This window comes from Ailuropoda melanoleuca, chromosome 15 (assembly GCF_002007445.2).
Source record: "Ailuropoda melanoleuca isolate Jingjing chromosome 15, ASM200744v2, whole genome shotgun sequence".
Classification (NCBI taxonomy): domain Eukaryota; kingdom Metazoa; phylum Chordata; class Mammalia; order Carnivora; family Ursidae; genus Ailuropoda; species Ailuropoda melanoleuca.
The window spans coordinates 19,733,101-19,758,894 of record NC_048232.1 but is presented as its reverse complement, the minus strand read 5'-3'; the positions used below and the strand labels follow the sequence as shown (position 1 = coordinate 19,758,894).

Below are 25,794 nucleotides of genomic sequence, written 5' to 3'. Positions count from 1 at the left end.
AAATTAGAGAGCAGAGAGAAAACAAACTGAAAGAAGGTACAGAAATTGAAAGTAGAATTAATAAAAAGAGAGCCATAGCCTAAAGTTCCACTGTTTTCTATAAATTAATACAATATTCCCTTCTGCCGTACTGCCCACTGAGAACAGAAGATGTGGTGCACTTAGACCGTGCTCAGAGAAATTCAACCCTTTCCATAGAATTGTGGTAAGAACTCTGCTAACAGGAAAAACCTTAAATACACTACACAAGGTACCTAAATTCTATCATATAGTATCTACAACCACTTCACAGACTGTAATAATTTGTTATACTTTGATTCAAACAATTTTAGGAACTAGAGGGATTTTTTTTTCAAAAGTTTATCTTTTTCTTAGTAATCTCTACACCTAATGTGGGATTCAAACTTAAGACCCCAAGATCAAGAGCTGAATGCTCTTCTGACTGAGCCAACCAGGTGCCCCAAGAACTAGAGGGATTTTTGAAATGAGCCCCAAGAGCTAGGAACTTGAGACAAAAGGGTTAAGTGCTTTGCCCACAACAGCGCCAAAACTGGAATCCAAAGTTGAAAGCCTTGAGTCTTGTACCTTTAACAGGTTTAAAGACTATCTTATGACCAAAAAGAATTAGCCAAATTAATGTATTTAATAGTACCAGCAGCTAAACAGACAAATGATAAAAACAAGAGCGTTGAAACTGATTGGAAATCTAAGAAAAGGGACATCTTCTTAAAAGCTTAGAAATCTAACCATGTCGTTAATATTCAAATTAATTTAGAATCATTTTTCTTGACAGTCCAGACATGCTTCTTATCTACAGAATGCTTTTACAGCCTCACAAATGTATGCTCTGATAGGAGATAAAGAAGTTTCCAAATCTCGAAATGTTTCCTTTGCCTATACTCTGCAGAGTAAATAGTGCTTACCGTGGTGAGAGACTTCCTCGGGGTGAGCTTCCTCTGCCAACAAGGCTGCGGCTATTGTCTCCAAGATCTTGATCTGCAGTGTAAATATTTCATAGCTGATAAAGTGACTCTCACTAGATAAGAGGTTTTAAGCTCTTGCCCTGCTTTTTCCTAAAACATACATAAAACCTTTACCACTATCTTTGCAGTTACTATGAAAGTAGAAGATCTAGTATGTCGCTAGCTCAGAATTGCTGAACTGTGGCATGTAAGGCGTTGTCCCTACACGTTTTTGTGGGTGTAAAGACCGTGGAGTATGTTCCCTTCTTTCATTCCTTTCAATTTTACAGCACAGAAGCGTGGTTTGCATTTGCAGTACCCTCCCCTCAGCCACTTTTAATTTCTACGGTTAAAGTAATGAATCACAGCTGTGGACAGCTAATCTGTATGCTTATCACAGCAAATCCTTATGCTTTGTATTTTTTAACACTTTGCATCCCAAGACAAGTCATAAAATGCATAATGTATTACACAGAGTCACACACCATAACTAAAATTACATATATTACATGGATCCTCACACCAAGAATAAAATTAAACACTAAAAATTTAAGTTGACAAAAACAAGTAGGAATATTCTGTACTTAGAAAGGAAAAAATTAATTTCTTCAAAATAACTCTTAGGTAACACCAAATATCTCTGCTTAAAAAGTAACCTTGTATTTCTCCTACAGTCAGTTCCTTCTAAAATCACCCTATCTGGCCTCTTTCAAGGTTGTCCTCCCCCCTCTTATTCTGAGTCAGGTAACCTCTGACCCTTAGAGGGTAAAGACATGACTGATCCATTCTTGGTGAACTGCTAAACCCATTCCCTTCCCCCAAACAGGCATGACTACTTGGACATGTCAACAAATCCTTAAGGATGGAATGAAACAAAGCAAATCCAGTGGCTCATTAAAACGGTATAAGAGGCAAATGCTACAAAATGTCAACTGGTTAAAATTCACAGGATTACTAAACACTGTAGAAATTCTCTAACAGGATTTTTTTTTTTAACCAAGTTTGTGTAATGCAATTTCATGAATTATGCAAATAAAGGTTTAGGCTATTCACAGAAAAGCCCAGTGTTACGTTACTTTCACTGCACAGAACTGAGAACTGAACACATCAATCAGAAAAGTCACAGGAGACGTTGTTGCGGCCCTACCCGTGGATGGCTCTGCTGAAACATGTACACTGCAGACAGCAGAGAGACGTCACAATTCTGCAGCACAGCACACTATTTACTTCCAACTGTGACTCTTCGGGGGGAGGGGGGGGCACGGCACAACCCTAGATGAACCACACCTTTAGACTTTTCCCAGAAAATGAGCCAATGGGGGTGGGGGAATTACACTGGGGAAGAATTTAAAATTTGCTGAAAACTTACCTGTTTGGTTATTTTCAGACTGAACTATAAGAGCTGCCATTGATGAGCTTGGATTTAATCTACTGCCATACACATGAGATGGTGCTTGACTAAGCGAAGATCCAGAGAGGGTATTTGCCTAAATGGAAAGAATGACAAAGATAAACGAATGTAATTGAAAATATCTTCGCATTTTTCCGCCTAATAGACCTAGTAACTGTTTTGTCCAACCTAAGAATATAAACAAACATTTCTGACTTTCTGAAGAGCAAATTTCATTCTTACTTGTTTTACCATTCCAACATTTCAATTTTTGAAAAGCTACATAATTCCAAATATAAAAAATTAAGACTGGCATAACGTTATTCTTGCTTTAATTTCAAAGTATCTAGTCACTAACAAAACCCAATGGCATGGTAACCATGTGAACATATGACTAATTATTTAATCTTATTAAACCATTTACAAAATAAGGGCAGGTAGACAACAGATGTCTAACAAATGCTTCAGTCTCTTACATCACAGGCTGGCGAAGGAGGTCAAAAGGTCCAATTTCTACTTTTAGTACTTTAACTATACAGAGCTATATTTCCATTGCTTAACTCTGTCATTAGTAAAACCTGCACACTATTCTGTTACTTCCTATTTTGATAGACTTGGAAGCCTGCTGCTTTTTCTGTTTTGTTTTGTTTTTATTTTAAAAGAAAGCAAACAGGCATCACAAGTATGTTTTCTATACAATGCAGAGCTCAACGAATCACAGCTTTGCCCTGACCCCATATAAGGCACTGTCTTTTTGGCAGGAAGCCAGCTCCACTAACTGGAGAGCTGGTCCAAAGTTTGTAATTCATTCATGTTGCTAACCACAATTCTGAAGGCCTCTACTGGGACTGGTGCCAAACAAGCGAAAATGAACCCTTAAACAGATGAAGCTAAGGAGGCTGGCCAAAGTCTTGCGTAATCCAATGTAATAAAAATGCCTTCTTTGATGTGAATACTTTCTCCCACTTTCTAAGAATATTATAACCTTAAAATGTGGCATTTTGGGAGCAAATCTCTTGTACACAAAATACTGTTACTCAAAGAAGGCTATTACGAGTATTTGCCTGAAATACTTTTCAGATTTTACAGAACCACAAATTTTTAAAGTGGACTTCATATTCCTTTTCATGAATGAAATCAAACTTAAGCTTTATAAAAATGAAATCATTATATAGTTATTTCAGAAAAGAATTTTGGAAAATAATGTCAAAGGACTGAAGCACTTCTAATATAAAGAAGCTGAATAAGAGCAAAACAAAAGATGGGGAACACTCTAACATGCACAACTGCACACAGGAGACCAACATAACACAGTGGTTATAAACGAGGAAATATTACAGAAAATAAACTGTGTTTCTGGAAAGACTCAGACCCTGACATTATATATGGCCTCTAGCCAACTTACTGGGCATGAAAATTGGACTTTACAATTCACAGAAATAGTCTGCGATGTAGAATCCCGTCCTTGTTTTCCGTGTCTCAAAGGGTATATTTTCTAGCTCATTCTTTCATGTCTAAGTTTAATTGGTCAATTTTCGGTTTCATTTTTCCTCTTATTAAAGATGTTATAGAAAGTCAATAAGTTTGTATTGTAAAGTCTTCTTTAATGATCAATTAGCCCTCAGGAAAAGGTAAGGCGTAATTTTAACCTCAAGATCATACCGGACACTTACCATGTATTTAGAAGTACAGCATACTAAAATACAAAGTTCATAAATGGAAATATACTTAAGATTTTTCTACATCTCCAGAAGTCAACTACCTGGAAATCTTGGCTACTCCTAAAATAACTAAGAGTAAGAAAAATCACCAAACAGACAAACAGAAAGACCAGATGTTACCAGTCCCATGTGTAAACATCTCAGGTACCATGTACTTTAAAAATATCCTTTGCAGAACCAATTTGCTGTTATTCTAGATATAATTCTAAAAAGATCCAAATAAGCATATAAAAGATGAGAAGTAGAAAATTAATTAGAAAAAGGAAGAAAAGTCAGTTCTTGAGACATTTGTTGGCAGCAGGAATCAACAGCTAACAGTATAAGAAGAGAGAGAAAAATATGAGTAAGAGTGACAGCATATTCCAGAGTGCTGCTAAAGTGGTGCTCATGGAACATGGACATCTAAACGCCTCAGCATCTGTATCTTAGCCTTCTGCCTCCCCTTTTTCATGCAGTCATCTATAACGGTTGAAACATAACTAATATTATACCAGTTGGAGCACTTTTTTAGTTCCAATTATCAGTTTTACGAGATGCCTTAGTCTCTTGGTAAGAACCAAAAATCCTACTCCTCAGAAAAACACTTTTTTCAGGAAGGGCTCTTTCTGCAAGAGCTTTATATTTATCCTTATTAGCTTCACATTTTTTGATGTCTTCAAATTATCTTAGTTATTACTCTATCACACATTACCCCCCCATACTACAAGATCACAACGCAAAGCAGTACTGCACAGTAACTGATCTGCATAATGACCACCATCAGGAAGAAGATAAATCATCGTTAGCATAATTCCAAAAAAAGGAAAGTCTGTATTTTATAAAGGTGGCAAGCAAAAATAAAATTAATAATAAAATAAAAACCTAAAATGGGAATACATTCTTCCTTATCCTAAATGACCAATTCCCCAAATTCCCTGAATGAGTAAAAATTATCTGGTAGTTTGTTTTTTTAAAAATTATTGCATTTATTGAAACCAGAAACTTTGGAAAGAGATTAAAAGTTATTAATTTAATCAGGTAGCATTTTGTGGTGTGTTAAAACATCTAAACCACTCTACATTAAAACTCAAATCATTGGGGGTGGGGGAATGGGATAGGCTGGTGATGGGTAGTAAGGAGGGCACGTATTGCATGGTGCACTGGGTGTTATACGCAACTAATGAATCATGGAACTTTGCATCAAAAACTAGGGATGTACTGTATGGTGACTAACATAATATAATAAAAAATACTACTATAAAAAATAACAAAATAAAAAATAAAACTCAAATCATTAATAATATCATTTTAAGTGGTAACATGAGTTACTAAAGAATCCACAAATGTCTGACACTGCTTAGCCAATACTCCTGCAATGATGTTTAGAAGGGTTAATGTTGGGAACCCATGATAACTCTGTTGCCAACTCAGGGCCAAGAAACCCTATCGGTTTAGTGAAAAACTACTTAGTAGCAATGAAGAAGGGTAAGCAGGTGGGGGGGGGGTGCTGTGACTTATTGAGGAAAGCATACACATAACGTCAGACATCTTATAGACTCAAAAATTTCTATTTTTAATAAGTGAAAGCACTAAGATTCTGGGGGATAGGAGGAAATCCATGTAAATAAAGAAACACTGGTTAAGAAGCATAAAGGGCACTGAAAGCTTTCACTGTAAGAGAAATCTGGAATAAAGGAAACAACATACACACATCTTCCACAGCATACTTTGGAAATGAATGTTTTAAAGCGCATTGAAAGCCAATTACTAATACACCATAAGCCTGCTTCAGAAGACCTGGTATAAAAGACTGGCAATTCTTTTTGGAGAGAAGTACCTACCTTAGGACATTTTAATTTTATCTTGCCCAGGTAAGGAGAATGGCTAACTCAGGGGCAGAGACCCTCCTTGAATCTACTGGCACTGTAAGTATGAATTGTTAACTCTGGGGAGGCTGAGTCAAAGATATCATGATACATGTGAACTCTACTTCTGCAACTGTTCTATATACATCTATAATTAATTTAAAATAAGAAGTTAAAACAAACAAAAAAATGATTATGGGGCGCCTGGGTGGCTCAGTTGGTTAAGCAGCTGACTTCGGCTCAGGTCATGATCTCAGGGTCCTGGGATCGCCCCGAATCGGGCTCCCTGCTCAGCGGGGAGTCTGCTTCTCCCTCTGCCTCTCCCTGCTAGTACTCTCTCTATCAAATAAATAAAAATAAAATTAAAAAAAAAAAAGGTTCTAAAACAAACTGGTTACTTGACTTCATAGTGTCCCACTGAAGTATCATCTACTCAACATGTGAAGACAGGTGTTAGATCAAGATAAAAATATGTAATAAATATTGTAAGTTCATATTGCCATAATAAATTTCTGCTTTAACTTCCAATACATATCTTAGACTTTTTTGTTTCCTTCTCAAGATTAATAATTGAAAGGGACCACTTCCACTCAAGATGTTATATGACACGTATTCTAATACTTTAGTAAAAGCCTCACTACGAGAAGTACAATTATTTTACAAGATGGACCCAAAGGCAAGTAGAGTAAGAATAAATTGAATAATTATTGAGGTAAATTTAAGCCACTTTGGAAAAAAAAATACGTTTAGGTGCCTGAGTCAAACAATCCTAAGCAAATTTAGAATAAGTTATTATGCTAAAACATCTAGGAAGATAATGCAGGTCTCTACCATGGCAGTATTCAAATTCAAAGCAAATCAAAGAAATTTAGTGTTTCCTAAGTAGATTCACAGACCATATTAAAATAGTAACAAGATTAAAATGACATTTCAGCTTGAAATTTCCCCTGTTGATAACAGTTCACTCCTATATTCCAAATGTCTGCGTATGACCATAGAGAAGTTTTTAAAAGAACTCTAGTTGTAAAGTAGCCCTACCAAATTCCTAGGCACTTGGCCCCTTCTGAAAGAGTTAGTTGTGAAGCAAAAGAGTCAGGCTAAAGCCTCTCAGTTATTTGAATATCAGACTTAAAAGTGGATGTTTTCCTTTAGGGTTTTTTCTCCCTAATGTTGGTAAAGGCAGAATAATAAAGAATAAACAAAAAAAAATTAAGATTGAGAGAACATAACCTATAAAAACTTCACCTCTGTAAGTATCACAGCGATACATCATCTAGAAGTGTATAGGAAACTTCGTACCCTCCATCAGAATGAAGGGGTTATAGCAAGCATTTTTTAAATGCACAATTAACCTGTCAATAAACACTGAAGTCAAACAAGCTCTGAAACACAGGAGAGCTGCTTCTTCAAGCGTCCCAACCCTGACATATGATTTAAAAATACATTCATCCAAAATCTTGTCAGACTCACTAAACTGAATATTACTTTTAAATTTTCGATTTCATATACAATCTTAGAAGAAAAAACTTTTCATCATCACTGTATCTGCCATAAATCAAGCTTTCTCACCTTGGGCAAGGTGCTAACCCTCTCCACCTTCAATTTCCATGGGTAAAAATGGAACTAATAATAGCACCTACCTCATAAGAATACTGAGAGAATTAACTGATCTAGTATATAAGGCTTACAAAGAATTCTTGCCACATGGTAAGTACTCAAATTTTAGCTTATTTTAAAAATTATTTTCATATGCTATTATGACTTCCATATTTCCATCAACATCGTCAGATCAGAGAATATCATTTATCAATTATATTTTGATATTAACACAGCTATATTTCAAAGATTAAAACCTATTTCCTTAAGAAAAACTAGATAGTATAAATGTCTCATTATGCAATTATATTTTAATCTATGTAGTCTGTAATAACATAGCAATACTGCCAATACAATGTAGGGATTCAAATATTTTAATGATAATTTATATATTTTTTTCAATTTGCAAACACAATTTGACTCGAAAAGTTTCCAGGAAAAATTAGAGAACAATGCAAAGTTTCACATATTCTCCAACCCAATCCAAACTTTGCACTATGAAACATATTCTGATAACAGACCCCATTTCGGTGTCAGCTCCCACCAGTAAGGCTTTAATACTCAGTGTGTGATGAGAGATGAAACCAAGTGTGAACAACTTTCAGGTCCCATGAGTAGGCTGACTGTTAAAGCTGTCAGGTTCAATTGCATCATTCCACATTATTCAATGCCCCAAACTGCTCCCTAATTGTTAGGAGCTTAACGTATTCAAAACCATTGTTTAGGCTAATGCTGAAATGCCCCACAATTGAGTTTCTATAAAGTAGTGGGAGGGATTAAATTGTTGTTAAACCATCACTGAACACTCATGATTGGACAACAGGACTGTACAGAATAACCATCCAATTCTAAGCAGGTTTCCTAATTGGTTAATACCTAATCAATATATCACCCATCTTTTACAGAAAAAATTAAGTCCCCCAGGACCAAAGCAGCTATTGAAATAATTTAAGAACTGGAAAGACCTCAGTCAACAGCTGAACCTAAAATGGCTAAAATTCACATACCTATGTTAACATGGAATTATATATTTTAACAGAAAAAATTTTAATACTCTTTTTAGTAACAAGTGTTTCTGTACAATTTATCTCACCGGTAAACAGGCTGTTTCTGTATCAGCTGAAACTAAGAGTCCTATGATAATTGTAATACCATTGTAATAACCATTAAATCCAGAGTACTTTATGATCTACAAAGTATTTATTCTCATTTGATCTTCATAACATATCGGTCCTCATAGCAGGTAGGACAGGTATTTCAAGTATTTGATTTTATATACGAAAAAAATTGACAAAATTAAAAAGACCTACCCATAGTCACACTAGTGAGTAGCAAAGCTGCTGGAATCCAAGATTTCTGACTCAAATTTCTGCTATTTGGCATTGTGTCACACAATGAAATTGTGTGAAATTCCTAACAATGTTTTTCAAAGAGATACGTCTTGACACAGAGGCACATCATTGGGAAATCCAGTTTTATGGTAATGATTAGTAAACCAGAGATCAGACTCTGGAGTCAGACTGCCTTCTTTCCAAACTTAGTTCCACCACTTACTAGGAATGTGATGTTGCATAGTTACTTAACCTTTTGATCTGCCAACAATAAGTGACATTACAAAGCACTTATACAAAGTTATTTTATTCAGAATGTTAACGTCCTTAAAATTACAAGTCATTATGAAATTATTTAAAATATAAAAGAAACTTTCATTCTGACCAATCAAGTCAGAGATCCTCTGAAGTAAAGTCTATCTGCCTGCGAAACTGAACCACTTTCACAAACAGAATGGAAGTGCAGACATCATCTGAAAGGAAACAGAGGACTACTACAGCTAAGACAACTCCCTACACACACACACACCCCAAAGTTATCATATTGCAAAACAAGGTATTCAAAGCTGACTGAAGTAAAAGTCTCACAGAAATGTACAAAACATTAGTCATTAACTGTACATTAAAAATATTTAAACATCTGCAATTACTAAATATCACATAAATAAACCTTAAAAGTTCCTTCATTTAAATTATTTTTAAATTTATTTTTTATAATAGTAACACAGAGTAAACAAGGAACCAGAAAATCTACATGAGGACTGTGCCCAAAGGCAAAATCCAGAATGCAGAAAATAATGTAATACAACCACTTTTCATCACATTCAGTTTTAAATTCTTCTATTAAGGGAATCATCCTTCAAACAAAAGCATCTGAATTTTCCCAAAAGACAAACAGAATGAATGCAGAACTAGGAGACGGAGTGGAATTTGAAAGTCAAAATGAAAAATTAACGACACACCTACAGAAACTAATTTATACCTCTACTCATGACACAAGGGCAGAGCACATCATTTTTAAAAAAATCACATGGACACTAGTTCTATCTTCTAATAATATTAAGAAACTATTAACTATATTGCTGTTATCTGTGAAAGAAGAATTACTCTAAAAACAAATATATCAAATAAAACAAAAGGATTTAACACTGAAGAATATAAAACTAGGTTATCAAACATTTTTAAAAGGTTTTTTTCAAATTAGGGCTGCTATTTTTTCCCTACCGTTTTACAAGTGTCTCCTTTTTCCTCCATTAAAAGCACAATTCTGTTCTCAGTTTTTAATTTCTATTAAGCTCTTCCTGATCTTACCTCCCTGACCACTTTCGAGGGAACAATTCTTAAGACAGCAAATAAGCCAAACAAGAGGCCTGTCTATCTTACTTAAAAAAACCAAGGCCAGAAAGATCAAGAATGACCTCTGGATTTTCATCCTGAGGGCACCAAGCCAGTCACTAAAAACTACGACTTTCATTAAGTTTTTTGGGGGAAAATACGGGGGACAAACATTATTCAAATTTAACATTCTCATTCTCTGATTTATATTTTTTAAAATATTTGCTTGCTGGTGTGATGGTTTTCTTAAAAAATTGTAACAATACTTCTATAATAACATTTTAAATATTGGTAATTTTAATTAACCCACTTATAGCATTGTTCATCAACCACCTATAAAGAAACCCTAAATAAGAGACTACCATTTGATTACCTAAGCACAATGACTTGTGCAATTTGAAAACAAACAGGGCCTATATGAAAGTTAAACAGAAATAAACTTGTCATTGTGAAGAGAAGATTCAATTACGAAGTACATCACAATTTTAAGAATCCTATCTAAACATTCAATTTATTCTAAATATTTTTGTATCGTTTCCCTTGCACATTGCCTAGAAAATTCACATTTTGCACATTCAATACCAATACTATTGTCTCAGGCAGCTAAATTGAAGTAGTTCTGCACTCAGTTCAACTGAGAGGTCAATGTGCCTCAGTTGCCTGGAGACTGATGGTTGCTACAGCAGCACCAGATAAGCCAGGCTAAATAAGCTTCAGCTGGAAGGCAGAAAGCATTTACTGCTAGACAGAATCATAGATGCAGTTGTCTCAGCATGCAGCATTTGAGTCTAACTAGATGATCATATTTATAAGAGACCCATCTTACTGAAACATGGAAAGAAGATAAACAGTAAGGATTTTAATTGGACTGAATCCTGGATTACTTGCAACTATGATTTCTTTGTTCTTCAGTTGAGTCATATGTTAAGTGGAATTTTCCCTCTAGCTATAAATTTCTCTTTACCACCACTTCCCCCATCTACCTCCCTAATGCCAACCCCCAAAACCACAAACATAATGAATGAGAAGAAATGAGATTTTTGCTTAATTCAGCCTGGAATTAACCAGAGAGTAATTAAAACAGACTTTTATAAAGAAAGAAAAGAAAAATGCACACTGAAAATGTTCATGTGAGACTCTGTCCAAGGATAGAAAGCTATCAACAGCATATGGCTACACTTAATTAAAAGAGATGAAACTATTTACAAGAACCATTCTCTCATTTATCCTTTCACCCCCTCTAACCCCACACCCCTGGTATGCTGGCTACCTCACCAAGGCTAGTGAAATGAGCTACAAAAAACTCTCCTAAATTAGTCAAACTCCCCTTATTTGGGTTGAGAGGTTCACCACATAGTTAACTTTCATTTTCCAACACTATACCATTAATCATGCCATTGGTTTTCTGTGCCGAACTGTCTGTTGTTTATTCCAATACCTGACCTAATCTAATCATAATGGTGACTGCTCACACTGCACCATTACATACTTTAAAAATAACTAATGCTGTGCTTTGATGTACAGCTTACAGAAAATATTAAAAAGTGTGTATATATTCTAAAGGCCTGTACAATGAAAATTATGAACACAAACATAAAGTATAAGTTTACAACAACTTATAAACAACCTACTTAACTAATTGTTTGTAATTAGAAATTTGTCTTTGTTAAAATTTCTCCTGAGGCACCTGAGTGGTTAAGTCAGTTAAGTGTCCGGACTCTGGAGTTCAGCTCAGGTCATGATCTCATGGATCGTGAGATCAAGCCCCACGACAGGCTCTGCACTCAGTGCAGAGTTTGCCTCTCTCTCTCCCTCCCCCGCTTGTGTGCGCACACATGCTCTCTCTAATAAATAAATAAATAAAATCTTAAAAAATTTCTCCAAACACTAAGAGACTTATTACTAGAGCTCTGGATAAAATTAAAGTAAAATTATAAAGAATTCTAAACAAATAAAAAAATATACACTTAAGGAATATTAAATTATTACCTTTGGCAAAGTGTGTGTGTGTGTGCAGCTTTGCCTATTTATTGTCCTATTTGTATAATGCAAGAAAGAAAGGGATAAATGCACAATCACCAACATAGTCACTTATTTACAATATTTATGTACATTCTTTCGCTCCCACTAGGAGGAAAACACTACAGTACTTTAAGGGATCAATCACTCTTTATCCCATTATTCTCTTATACCTGTTCTTGAAAATTTAGATAGCAGATAATCATATATTATTTCTATGATTTTTAAAATTATAAAAGGAATGTTTAAAACCATAAAAGTCCAAAATTGGATCATATTTTCTAAGTCTTACTTCTTTTTTACTTTTAAAGATTTTATTTTTAAGTAATATCTATATCCAACTTGGGGCTCGAACCCACAACCCTGAGATCAAGAGTTGAATGCTCTACCGACGGAGCCAACGAATCGCCCCACTAAGCCCTACTTTTTAAAAGAAAGAGAAGTTCGCACCAAATTACTAGTTTACATCATTAGGACAAAATTAGAAACTCAGACACTGAAAAGAATCAGTTAATGACAATGTATTCCTTTGTCCTCTCTCATGAATATCATGTAAAAATGTCTATTATTTCCACTAACATGTCACAACAAATGGGGATATTTTATAAATTCCTATAGGAAGCCCTATTTGATTTTTTGATTTCTTTCTTCTCCAATCAAACTCTATTTCAAAAATGACAAATCCACCTATAGGTTACTTCATAGCACTGTAACAATTTACCTGAGTTGTAGCAACAGCAGGGGCTGCAGACGACGCCGCTGAGGGGGAGAGAGCTCCCACTTGTTGCAAGTGCCCAGAAGACTGCTGAGGTAAATGAGAACTGGAGACAGGAGTACTAGATCCTGAGCCAGATACTACATTTGGAAATGATACTGCTACATCATTGCTGTTATAAATACCTGCAAGAAAAAAAATTATTTAAATATTTTATAACTTAGCCATCAAATCTGTCACAGACACACAATATTAATCATTAAGTTAGAATACCCGCATTTCTTCCTGATCCCTCCACTCAATGATAAATTTTATTGGCGGTCATAAATAATGTTTCAATAACTAAATGACTAAATACTGACTTGTCACAAAACACTTGTTTAAAAGAACCAAAGTAATTTTTTGTAACAAAAACGGCTTTGCCAATAGACTGGGACCACATCAAGAAGTGCCTTGTAAAAATAACAGTAAGGGTTTTAAGAATTCCTAAAAGCAAAGAAATATTTCTTAAATGGGAGAATGAAGCAATTAGAGTTGCATAAAAATCACCTGGTAAGCTTTTCAAAATGCAGATACTAGAGCCCCAAAACTCATGATTAAGAAGGTCTGAAATGGGAAGAGACTATGTTTCAGAAAGGTCACCCAGGTTACAATATAAAAAATAAAATGGAACAGAACTAGACTTGAGATTCAAAGGCCAGTAAGTAGATTTAGAGATATTCCAGAGGTAGAATGAACAGACTTTATGACCGAATGGGGTGGGTGAGTGGGGTAGGGGTGGAGGGGGGCAGAGGATTAAGAGACAATGACAACGTGAACTACTAGGTGGGGGTAACGTTCACTTCCAGGAACTTAGGAAAAGAGGATGGAAGGCTTGGAAGTATTTTCAGAGGCATCATGGAGTTATAAGCCAGGAAGAAAGGGAGAAGAGAGTGAAATAATTCACTCTGAAAAGTGGATGGAAAGAGGAAGGCGAGAGATGACGAATAAAAGTAAAGAAGAATGAGGAGTTACCCCCCGCCAAAAAAAACCACAAAAACCTGTAGGTTGTTGTTTTTTGTAAAGATGGGAGATCACACTCCTATGCTCCACAGAGGAGACGCTCTTTGAGGATCAAAGTGAGAGATGGAAGATGTACAGACCAGCAGGGTTCTCGGTCAGGGATAAGCGTGCTCCACAGAGACAGGTGACGCTGTCTGAAGACATTTTTAGTTGTCAAAACTAGGGGGCGCTACTGACATATGGTAGTAGAGGCCTGGGATGATCTAACCATCTTACAACGCATATGACAGCTCCTCACAACTAAGAATTATCTGGCTCATAGTGTTAACAGTGTGGAAGCTGAGAAATCTTGATATAAACCAAGGCTCCTGGGAGGGTGGGAGACAATGAGATCCTAAGAACTCGACACTGCAACAAGAGGAAAGCAAGAAAAAATAGGAACCTAAGTGGGTTGCAATAAAAAATAAAAATAAAAAAAATTTGAGGGACCATAGCCCTTGAAGGCAACAATTATTTATATTAATAGTACAATTTACTTTGTTCTAAACAACATAAATGTTATTGATTCATAACATATAAAATCACCCATAATCTTCAAACAAGGGAAATAAAGGAATTGGGACATTTTTAAAGGCCTTACAACTATAAGCGAGGGTCCTAGGATCCTTTTTATTATCTACAATTTCTCCAGAAAAAAAAGATAATTTATTCATTCAACAAATGCATCCATTCCGCAAACATCTGAGAGCTCACTGTTTGCCAGACATTATTCTAAGCCCTGGAGATACAAAGCCATTCAAGATATGTGGTCTCCGCCTTCAAGAAGCTTAGTGGGGAAAAAAAGAGACTATTACAAAAGACTGTGAAGAGTGCTATGATAGAGACATCCTTAGGGGCTCCAAGCACATAAAAACGGGTATCTAACCTAGACCTGGAGTGAGAGGATGAGGGTCAAAAAACTTACTGGAAGAGATGGATGCCTTTAAAGCTAATTTCTAAAGGAGCTGTAGAACTGAGGTGAAGGGTGGTTTAAGGAAGACATATAAGAGGGGCGCCTGGGTGGCACAGCAGTTAAGCGTCTGCCTTCGGCTCAGGGCGTGATCCCGGCGTTATGGGTTCGAGCCCCACANATATGTAAGTACCATCTGTAGCATACACAAGAAATGAGGCTAAAAAATTAGCAGGAATAAGATCAAGAACATTAAAAGCCAAAACGTTAAAAATTTAGAGACAACTGGAAGCTATTGAAGGACTGTAAACAGAAGCTTGGTGTGATCAGACGGAAGTTTAAGCAAGACAGGCTGAGTCTAAATTGGAGAGGGGCTTTTTAGAGACAGAAAGTTGCTGAAGGGTTGCTACAACACTAATGAACAAAAACAGAGATTAAACTAAAGTAATAGGAGTCAAGAGATATTCTAAAAGCAAAGTTCGTAGGACTGGTACCTAACAGAACCTGAAGAATAAATAAGAAAGAAGAGTCAAGGATGACTCTTAAGAACCAGGAAGTGGAAGTGGTGATACCACTCACCGAAGCAGGAATGGCAACTGGGAGCATCTAGTATTTGGTTACTCCATATAGTATAGTTACTACACTGGTGCCTGTAAATATATGTGCTAGCATAATAGGCCAATGAGGTAAACATTACTCCCATTTCACACAAGAGCAAACAGAAGTTTAAAGAAATAATTTGCTTAGTGACCTAGTAGATGGTGGAATCAGGATTCATACTGACAGCTACTGAAACCACTTCCTAAAACAAGTGTGAAGTTCAGGTTAATCATCACAGTCTCTGAGATGCCTGTGGAACACAGAAGTCCCGTACAGTCTAGAACAGGACAGGACCAGCCTGAAGCTCAGCAGAAAAATCAGGTGTGGATACAAATCCAGGTGTCAGAAGAATAGTAAAGTTAGCGTTGAGTAAACATGAAAACTCAAAAAGGCTTTCTGTTGGCCTGCCCTGTGTTTGAAATCTTAAATTAGTTCATATTTAGAAACACTGAAACTTCTCATTTTAAAAAAAAATTAATTCAGAAATATTTTTTAAAGATTTATGGGGCGCCTGGGTGGCAAAGCGGTTAAGCGTCTGCCTTCGGCTCAGGGCGTGATCCCGGTGTTCCGGGATCGAGTCCCACATCAGGCTCCTCCGCCAGGAGCCTGCTTCTTCCTCTCCCACTCCCCCTGCTTGTGTTCCCTCTCTCACTGGCTGTCTCTCTCTCTGTCAAATAAATAAATAAAATCTTTAAAAAAAAAAAAAAGATTTATTTCTTTTGAGTGGAGAGCTCGCATGTGCAAGAGTTGGAGGAGGAGCAGAGGGAGAGACAGAGAAAATCTCAAGCAGACTCCCCGCTGAGCACGCTGAGTGGGGAGCCCAATGCGGGGCTTGATCATGACCCTGAGATCAAGAGTCGGACAATTAACTGACTGAGCCACCCAGATGCCCCAAAACTTCACACTGAAGAGTGAATTCTAATTTCTCCTGAAAAACTGAAGCTCTGTCAATACTGGACACTATATTCTGAAATAGCAACAATCTGGGAGCGCTTTGGCCACAGCACAGATTCTTTAATCCGCCAGAGTCCTGTCGTTCCTTATTCTTCACCCCTTCCCTCATTTATATTACCTATCTGGCCCCTGTCCGTACGTGATTTACAACTCCTGATGCAGAAGTTAGTCAAAGCCAAGGAAGAGTAAAAAGAGATCACCTAGGGAAAGTTTTCAGCATGACCAAAAGGACTAAAGACAGAACCCTACAGATGTTACCACTTAAAGACAAAGACAGACCACAAAGAACAAAATAAGAAAACTTAAGAGAATATTAGAAACCACTTAGAAAATTTCAAAGGACTAGGTCAAATAATTCCACTGGTCATTTAAGGTCAGGCCACAAAAGAGGAGTCACTAAATTAGACAATGAATCTTGGCAAGATGGACTCTTAAGACGTTTGGCTGTGAAGGACAAAAAAGAGACAGCACATAAATGAAGCAAGTATTTATAAACCTTATATTCCAAAGGACGGACATATACCTGAGAAACATAAATTTTTTAAAAAGTTCATTACTTTGTATTTCATTCAATAAATATTCATTGAGGTTCTTATTATAAAAAAGGCACTGAAGATAACGAAATACAGAAAGGAATTCTGCCTTCAAAGAGCTAATAGTCTCATAGCAGAGCTAGTAAGTATTCACAAGCCACCATGACACGGGAGGGAAATACTGGTACCATAAGGACACGTGACACAAAGGACAACTGAAGTTCAGAGGAAGAGACTGGGGTAGAAGGGTTCCAAAGAGCAACACCTGAACTCAGCTTTTGCAGCAAAGTACCTTAAAAGGTAGAATGCTAATAATCTAATTTTTTAGTGGTGGAAAGCATACATGGAATCTCCAACTCTTAAAACTAAAAGTTAACTGGAGACAGCTATGCTGGCGGGGGAAAAAAACCAGCACAAGTCTTTAACTGAGGCAAATATGCTGGCTCTCCCAACAATGTGATCTTAATCAAATTACTCAAGCTTTCTGAGCCTCCATATTGTTCTTCTCTATAAAAGCAAGTAATAGCTACCTTAAAGGCTCTTCTTTGAGAACACCCATGTAGAGGCTCTAGCACCGCCTAATACACAGTAAGTTTCCATAACGGTAGCCAGAGCTACTTCGGAGTTACTGCTCTAGTTAAAATTTTATCTTTAAGTCAGGAATGTGCAGTATGATGACTATTAGGTCCTCTAATGTCCCTAATACTCTTCCAAAACTGAATATACCATTGCCACATGTAATAATATATATAAAAGTATAATACTGAGAAGCAAAACACTGCGGTGAATGAGGAACTCCGATCTCTAAACTTAAATCTGTTTTTATATTGCATTAGAGCATAAACAGGAAACTGCACAGTTAAATGTGCAATGTGGTGATCACACTTTGAAACTGTGTCTGGTACTCAGGTTACTACTATAAATAGAACAAATAAAATTTTCTTTTCCTATCAAGGCAGGGCAGTATAAATATCTAAATCTTTTTTGAAGATGACGATCACTGACTCTCCTAAACTCCGTCATACCTCAGAGTATGATTGGTATAGCAATGAGAAACTAGTTAACTAAGACCTCTAGATCTTTATTCAAAAGGTAAATAATCCACCTTAGATTGTTCTGTACCTGCTTTCTATTTAACTTACTCTATTTCCATTTCCACAAGTTATATGTTACCTTAATCCAAATCAAGGTGACACTCATTGAATTAAATACAAGTGAATGCTGCAATGCATAAACTCTAGGAAAATCCCTGAAAATCATTTGTTCAGGATAGAGGATAGAAACAAAGATATAGAATGATACAGAGGGTGGCAATGATGTACTGATTCATGCATCCATCCATCCATCCGATATTTACTGTGTGTCTACTAGAAGACAGGCGCTATGCTAGGAGGAGGGAATAAAGTGGGGAACAAGACAGACAAGTTCTCTGCTCTCCAAGAATTCACAAGCTAATTAGGGAGGCAAACATGAAAACAAACACATAAGTATAAACTGTGACAAGTGCTACAATCGAAGACAAAGAGCATCATGAGTGACATATCAGGAAGCAGAAAATATGTCTGAAAAAACGATACTTAAGACCTAAAGTTTAGACAGGTAGGTGTTAAGTGAACAGAGTAAAGTAGAAAAGCTTGTTCAAAAAACAATGAAATAGTAAAGAAAAAATAGGTAATAAGGGTAAAGCATAGTGGAGAGAGTGGTAGAACAAACTGGAGAGAAGGGAAGGAACAGACTTTGCAAGCCATGAAGAGGTGTGTAGAAATTATACTAAGATCAATGGGAAGACATCAAAGGCAAATACAGCATGACAGTTTTTTAGAAGATCATCCCTCTAACTGCTATGTGGTAAATGAATTGAAAAGAGGAAGAGTGGAAGCCTAGGCTAGTCCACAATCTAGGTGAAAGATTTATGTCCCTCAGGACAAGGCAGTCATGATATGGAAAAGGCGGATCTGAAGTGCATCTAGAAGTCAGAGGCACCCAACTTGATGATAAGCTACATTTGGTAGATAAAGAAAATATTATGAATGAATTGCATAGTGATTAGAAGTGCCATTTACTAAGATGGTGAAAACTGGAACAGAAAGAGTACATTTTTGCTTGTAAAAGAGAAAAATGTCAGTCTAGGACTAAGTCCTGAAGACCCCCAACCTTTCAAGGATGGTTAATGTGAAAGAAGACTCTGCAAAGAAAACTGAGATTAGTGAGGTAAGAAGAAAACCATCGGAGCAAAAATGTCAATGAAGCAGAGAAAACAATCTAAAGAAAGACACGGCATATCAAATGATGCTAAAGACTAAGACAGAATGAAAATGCCCACTGGATGTGGAAACATGGAGACAAATGGTGATATTAGGAAGAACAGTATAGGGTAGGCAGAGCCAAGAAAACATTGCTGACATCTAAGCTTTTATTAGTTTGCCAAGGCAATTCCATTAAAAACAATACACTAGACAGAAGTATACACGACCAACAACATAAACGTTAGTGGTCACCAACCACAGTTCCCGCTTCCCAATTTCAAACTGCCTGCGTCAAGTTGCTTGCTCAGCATTGAGCCACAGTAAATGAATGGATAGTCTTGAGGAATATTTAACCTAGTAAATGACTAAACTTGTTAAGTTATCCCTAACCCACCTCCTAAGACTGAATATTCTTTTCTGGAGGTTAATATGGTGTGAAAGTAGTTAAAAATCCAAATCCTATTCTCTCACGCAAAGGGAGGATGGAACCAATGATTTCACAGGGCTGGTGCAAGGATTAACTAATACACGTAAAGCATATACTAATGTTATTAGTATACTGTCTACCACATATTAAGCATTTGATAAATAGTAACTATATTAGAAAATATAAAGAAGGAATATCTACTAATGTTAAAAGAAGGAAATAGAATAATATATTCAACAATAGAAAGATTCCATTGTTAATGTTGCCTTAATTTCCTTTTCCTTTGGTGACTAATAAATAACAGGATTATTTTGGCTTTCCCTTTCTAGATTGTACAATATGTCTCTATATGATTAACACATTTGTTATTCAGAGAGGGTAAATAAAATTTAGAAAAGGTTAAGCTTTCTCTCCTAAGACTCTTGACTATCTTGATGGAATATAGATGTTCCTAAATCTCTTTAGGCAAGCTTTAATCATTTCTTAAGCTGCTCTATTTTTACATAGATATGAACAATTCTGTATTATTTCTTTTGACTTTACCTATAAAAATAATACATGCTATTAAAAATCTTAAATAGATGGAAAAGTAGGGAAAAAAAACCATCCACAAACACTGCTGACATTTTTATGTACCCTCAAACTTTTTGGTGTATAGTTGATGGTTTCGTTTAGCTTTATATAACTGCCTATGTATTAAAAATTTTTAATCCTTTTATACTTACCATGTTTTCCTATTTGATTATAAAATCTTTTAAAATGTTATTAATGTTTAATGTTATTTTGACATAATCACTGCATAGTTGACTCTGTTTTACAATATTCTACAAATATTTATGCCGACTATACCCAGATAAAATGTTAGATGAAGATACTACAAAAAAGAAAATAGTTATCATCCTTGCATTTATGGTTCTTAAAGTGAAGGATCCACTTCATCTAAAGTGAAGACTGTGCTGAATATAAGGGTAGCTTAACTAAGATCAGCAGAATACACCTCTGTGAAGAAGTAACACGTAAACTAAAAGGAAGAGAGACCCATTTCTGTTGTTTTTACCTGCCCGGAATTCTTTCCCATTTTGTGTCCAAATAACATCCTATTTTCTATCAGGAAAATACCCCTCCTACATTACATACACTCTCAGCTCAGGGATAAACATGTGACCCAAGCTGAAATGGTCTCTCCTGGGAATTTACATCTTGAAGGCATACACAAAAAGGGAGAAAATGGTCAGACCTGTTAGTCTAATGGTAGTAATATTAGGATTCTATTAATTCTTGTTTACCTAGCCCTTCCTTGAGCCTACCCTATTTGTCTCCTCCCAGAGGTCTGGAATGGGGTTTTTCCTTTAATTCGCTAAAATAACTGAACATATCCAATAGACTCCTTTTTTGCTTAAATTTGACAGAACCCATTTTTCTGAGGCTTACATACAATGAACCCTACCTGATACAGCCAGTGTAGTATAATAAGCAAAGGAATAAAATGCTTAAGATGAAACTAGAAATCAGCCCAAGAGCCAGCTCATAGAGAACCTTGCAGGTCATAAAGGACTTTTCAACTTCATCCTAATAGAAGGCCATTAAAGCGTTTTAACCAAGACAGTGGCATGATCAGAACTGTATTTTTAAAAGATCATTTTGGATACAATGTGAACAACACCCTGAAAGACAATGGTAGAATGGAATCAGGAAGATAATTTAAGTAGCTACTCCAATAGTCTGGACAAAAGATTTTAAATACTTAAATTTGGTGAGAACTTTGGAGTGAGAAAAGCAGAGGCTCAGGACTGAGCCCCAAGCAATTTCAACACTAAATTAGGATAAAGGAGAAGCCAAAAGAAAACTAATAAAAAATGGTCAAAACAACAAGACAACCAAGTTAAGTATAATGCTAGAAGAGAAGAGGTAAGGGAAAGGACAGGAAAGGACAAGACAGGATGGGACCTGAAAGGAAGTGACAGAGGGAAAGGAAAGGAAAGGAGTTTCCAGTAGCTGTAAGTCCTCAACAAAAACAAATATGCTAAGATGTCATCTAGGATAACAACTGAAAACCATCCACTAGATTTGGCAATGTGAAAACTATTTCTGAACTCAGTACAGCAGTAGTTGCAGAGCCAGTATAAAGTGGTTTGAAAAATAAATCAATGGGAGAATTTCTATTTCTGGCAATAAGGCCAATCAGGCAACCTAAAAACCTCCCTCTTAATTAATAAGACCTAAAAATGAATAGTTGAGCCCCTAAGACAGTAAGGGAAATCCTTAAGAATATACAGGAAAAAAGCTTTAACAGGTTGCCCTAGAGGAGCCAACCTGTGTCAATAACCTAAGAGCTTTGGCCCTAATGTCCACAAGGAAAAGAGAGGAGACCTTGAGCCTCCAATGCATGAAAAATTAAAACTGGTAAGACCTTATTTATACAGACTTTCTAAGAGCTACATTTTTGGGGAAAGACCAGCCCTTGGCCCTGCACCCCCCACCAAAACCCTACAAACACAAAACAAAAAAATCACAGCACAGGGAAAGGACAAAGAAGTCTGTGCCATTAGATTTGAGGTCTGATAGGGGATGACAAGTCTGCCGTTAGAATTTACAGCCACAGCCTTGCCTTCAAATAGGTTTTGGGTTTGAATTTACATATATGCCTGTCTGATAAATCCCAAACATTAAATTAAGAAGGGGCCAGGTGGTACTGTCACTTGAGTACACAACAGAAGCAAACACAAAATTTCTCCAAAGCGATATATCCTTAACCCAGGCTATAAAATGAGTTCAAAATCCAAAATTAGAAAACAGAGAAGAAAACGATCCCCTTCATCACAAATTAGCAGACACAAACATTATTATATGACTGTCCTCCAAGAACCTTAAGAAAATAGAGCAAATAAAGACTATGAGATAAATATTTTAAATAATTAAGGATGTTAAGCAGAGGAATCCAAAGCGTAAGAAAGAAACAACAGTCTATATAAAAAAGAGGAACCTGGCATATCCTGCTGTGGTAGACAGAATTCAAGTGACGTCCACCTGCAGCCCAAAATTCCCTTCCTGATTATTCAAACACTAATCAAGGTACTACTGTGAAGAAACTTGGCAGATTGAATTAAGGTACTGATTAGCTGACCTTAAAATAGGTGGAATATCTTAGATTATGTAGGCAGACCCGGTGTAATCACATGACCCCATAAAAACAGAAGACGAAGGGCAAGAATCAGTGAGAGATATAACAGATGAGAAAACAAGAGAGATCCAACAGAAGGGGAAGTCACAGAGACTCTAAGTGTGCAAAGGATTCACCTCACCTTTGCTAGCTCTGAGACGCAGGGACGTGTGAAAGGATGGGATAGAAACCTCAAGGAGCTAAGGGAGGCCCTCTCGGCTGTCAGCCAGGAAGGAAACGATGACCTTAGTCCTGCAACTGCAAGGAACAAACTGAGTTCTGCCAACCTAGAAGAGCTTGGAAGTGAACTAATCCCAGAGTCTCCTAACAGTAAGAGCCCAGGGAGCCAACACCTTGATTTTAGCTTTGTAAGACTCTAAGCAGAGAAACCAGCTAACCCAACCAGACTTCTGACTGTGTGCAAATAAATTTGAGTGCTTTTAAGCTGCTAATTTTGTGGTAATTTGTTATGGCAGCAATAGAAAACTAACATATTTGTAATGCCGGAAAATAAGGGAGTGTTCAAAGAATAACGGGGATATGTCAGAAGGACACAGCACCAGCTTAAATGGGCTCCCACTAGCTAACCTGTGAACAACTGGAGCATCACTTTAAATAGATCATAACCCACAAAGATCTGTAAGTCCATACTGATACAAACTGAAAGTCACATGAGGAATGGGATATTTACACAGTCTCACAGTTAATTCCACAATATACATACTAATTATACAGGGGAGAAGAAAACCTTTTCATTAGAAATGCCTGATTATGTGCCATCTGACTGATACATGCAATGGAAAGATCGTGTGTATGATAACCTGCTCCAAGAAAACATAACATGACTCTAATAATGGAAGAAAAAAAAAAGAACCAAATCCAAAAATAACTAGCCTATAAAATTTCGATACAACCGTCAAAATTTGAACAGCATCTGAAGAGTATATGGTAGCAACATGGTGATATTAATTTCCTATTTTTGATCATCATACTGTGATTTTATAGGAAAAAACGTCCTTGTTTGTAAAGACTATTTAAGTGTTCAGGGCTGGTAACGGCACTCTATCTGCAACTCAGTCTCAAACGGTTTGGGCAAATACAGTTCTCTATACCATACCTGTAAGTTTAAGACTGTTTCAAAATAAAAATATTTTTAGATATAAGGGCTACACGTTCTTAAAAACAAGAAAGAAGAAGAAAAACAAAACCAGACCATGTCCATTTCAGAAAGGACCACAAAGAACTCCAAAAATTGAAAAACACGTTCACTAAAAATCTTTCCTTATTAGGCAGGTAAAGCGATAAATAGAGCTAAAGAAATGATGAGTGAACACAAAAAGATCAAAGAAATTATCCAGATACAGCACAGAGAAATTAAGAAATGGGGGACATGAACGACAGAAGAAAGTCCAAATATGTCCAACAAAAATTACTGAAGAACAGAAAGAATAGGAAAAATCAGTATTTTAAAATATAACGGCTTCAGCTGTGTCCAGAATTGATGAAAGACATGAACTCTCTCAATCAGGAAGCAAAGAGGTCCTAAGAAGAATAAAAGTCACATCTAGACCTATCATCCAAAACAAAGAGAACATCTCAAATGAGTGGAGGCAGAAGAGGTTGAGCGGCAGGTACACGAATAGGAACATGGGATTAAAGGAAGGTTTGGGGTCTTTTGTGCTTTTTCAAGAACACCAGAGCATGTTTAGATGTAGACGGGCAAAGAAAAGTGATGGTGAGAGGAGAAGGCAACTAAAATGACAAGGTCTCTGAGGGCGCAGAGAAGGGTGAGATCCACAGTACAAGTAAAAACTAGCCCTGCATTACAAGCAGGACTGGAGAGAAAGAAAAGAGGATACAAATCAAGTAGGTTTGCAGAAGTGGGTGATAAAAAGATAAAATTTTCACAGGTATCCGAGTTAAAACAACAACAACAACAAAATCATGGCGAAAAGTAAGAGTTTCTTAGAGATGTTGCCAAGCAATTTAAATGTCAGTCAAGGCTAGTATCACAACTCTATAATGATACGAATGTGTACATGGTGTGAATTTTTTTTCTCTAGAAACGCTTAGCTCAGATGAGGTATAGAAATATAGGTAGTCAGGTTAATGAAGGAGAGTATTTCAACTAAGAAGAAATGAGGCTTACCTAAAATATCAATCATAAGTCTAAATGACAAACATCATTAAGTTCATTACACAATGATTTTTCCCCCGTTTCTTAAGGAAATTAAAAGGAAGGTTTAGTAGGAAAAAACTGCCAATTAAAATGAAGAATATAATCTTATTAGGTGTGGCAGCTATTAAAATAATTTGCCATTCTTCATTAAAGGTTTTCTACGATTTAAATAAAAACATGTAAGTAATGACCACAATCAATTTTAAAAAATGAAGACAAGGAAAAAAACTACTCTCAAACCTATTATTTTAACATAACCACTATGATAATTTGTCTAACGTTTTATTCTGCAATTATTCACTTACATCTCTGACTCTTCCAACAGAATCTGAGCACCATGAAAACAGAATATAAGAAATTGATAATCCTTTGAACCATGTATATATTATTTTATGCATTATATAATTTGTTGTTCTGGGTTTGGTGTCAGGGAAAATGTACCACAGATATATTTCCAAGTTGCGAGGTAAGTTACCTAAATATCATATAATAACTGAATCCAGGAGATGCTGCAAGAAATAGGACTGTAATCTTTATATTTCCACCACTTCCAATTTTTTTTTTGCTATGATAATTACTTCTGTTAAATCTAACCTTTTCATATGTTGTACCACCTCCTCAGAACTGAACTTACTTCTGTATAGTCCTTGTAGATCTCTCTCCAAGAAGGACTTCATCTTACTAGACCAGGTTTTAGAATTCTTTCCCCGTCTTTGATATTTTAAAATGTCCCCTATAATGGGTCTAGATGAGGACTGTTCCTTCACTCTTTTTCTTCAGCCATTTCAATCTAGGATTGCTCATCTTTTTTTAAAGTTTATCTCCATTATT

General features: G+C 36.2%; 1 protein-coding gene across 18 annotated transcripts in view; it reads right to left on the bottom strand.

Annotated features, from left to right (window-relative positions):
* The window catches only part of MLLT10 (MLLT10 histone lysine methyltransferase DOT1L cofactor), a 242,357-nt gene that overhangs the window by 15,128 nt on the left and 201,435 nt on the right, over window positions 1-25,794 (bottom strand). For all 18 annotated transcript variants that reach the window (XM_011226891.3, XM_011226885.3, XM_011226879.3 and 15 more), the window contains 3 exons: window positions 12,920-13,098; window positions 2,332-2,449; window positions 924-996 (listed from right to left, as the gene is read on the bottom strand). In XM_011226891.3, the coding sequence (XP_011225193.1) occupies window positions 924-996; window positions 2,332-2,449; window positions 12,920-13,098 (370 nt within the window). The remainder of the gene's footprint in view (window positions 1-923; window positions 997-2,331; window positions 2,450-12,919; window positions 13,099-25,794) is intronic.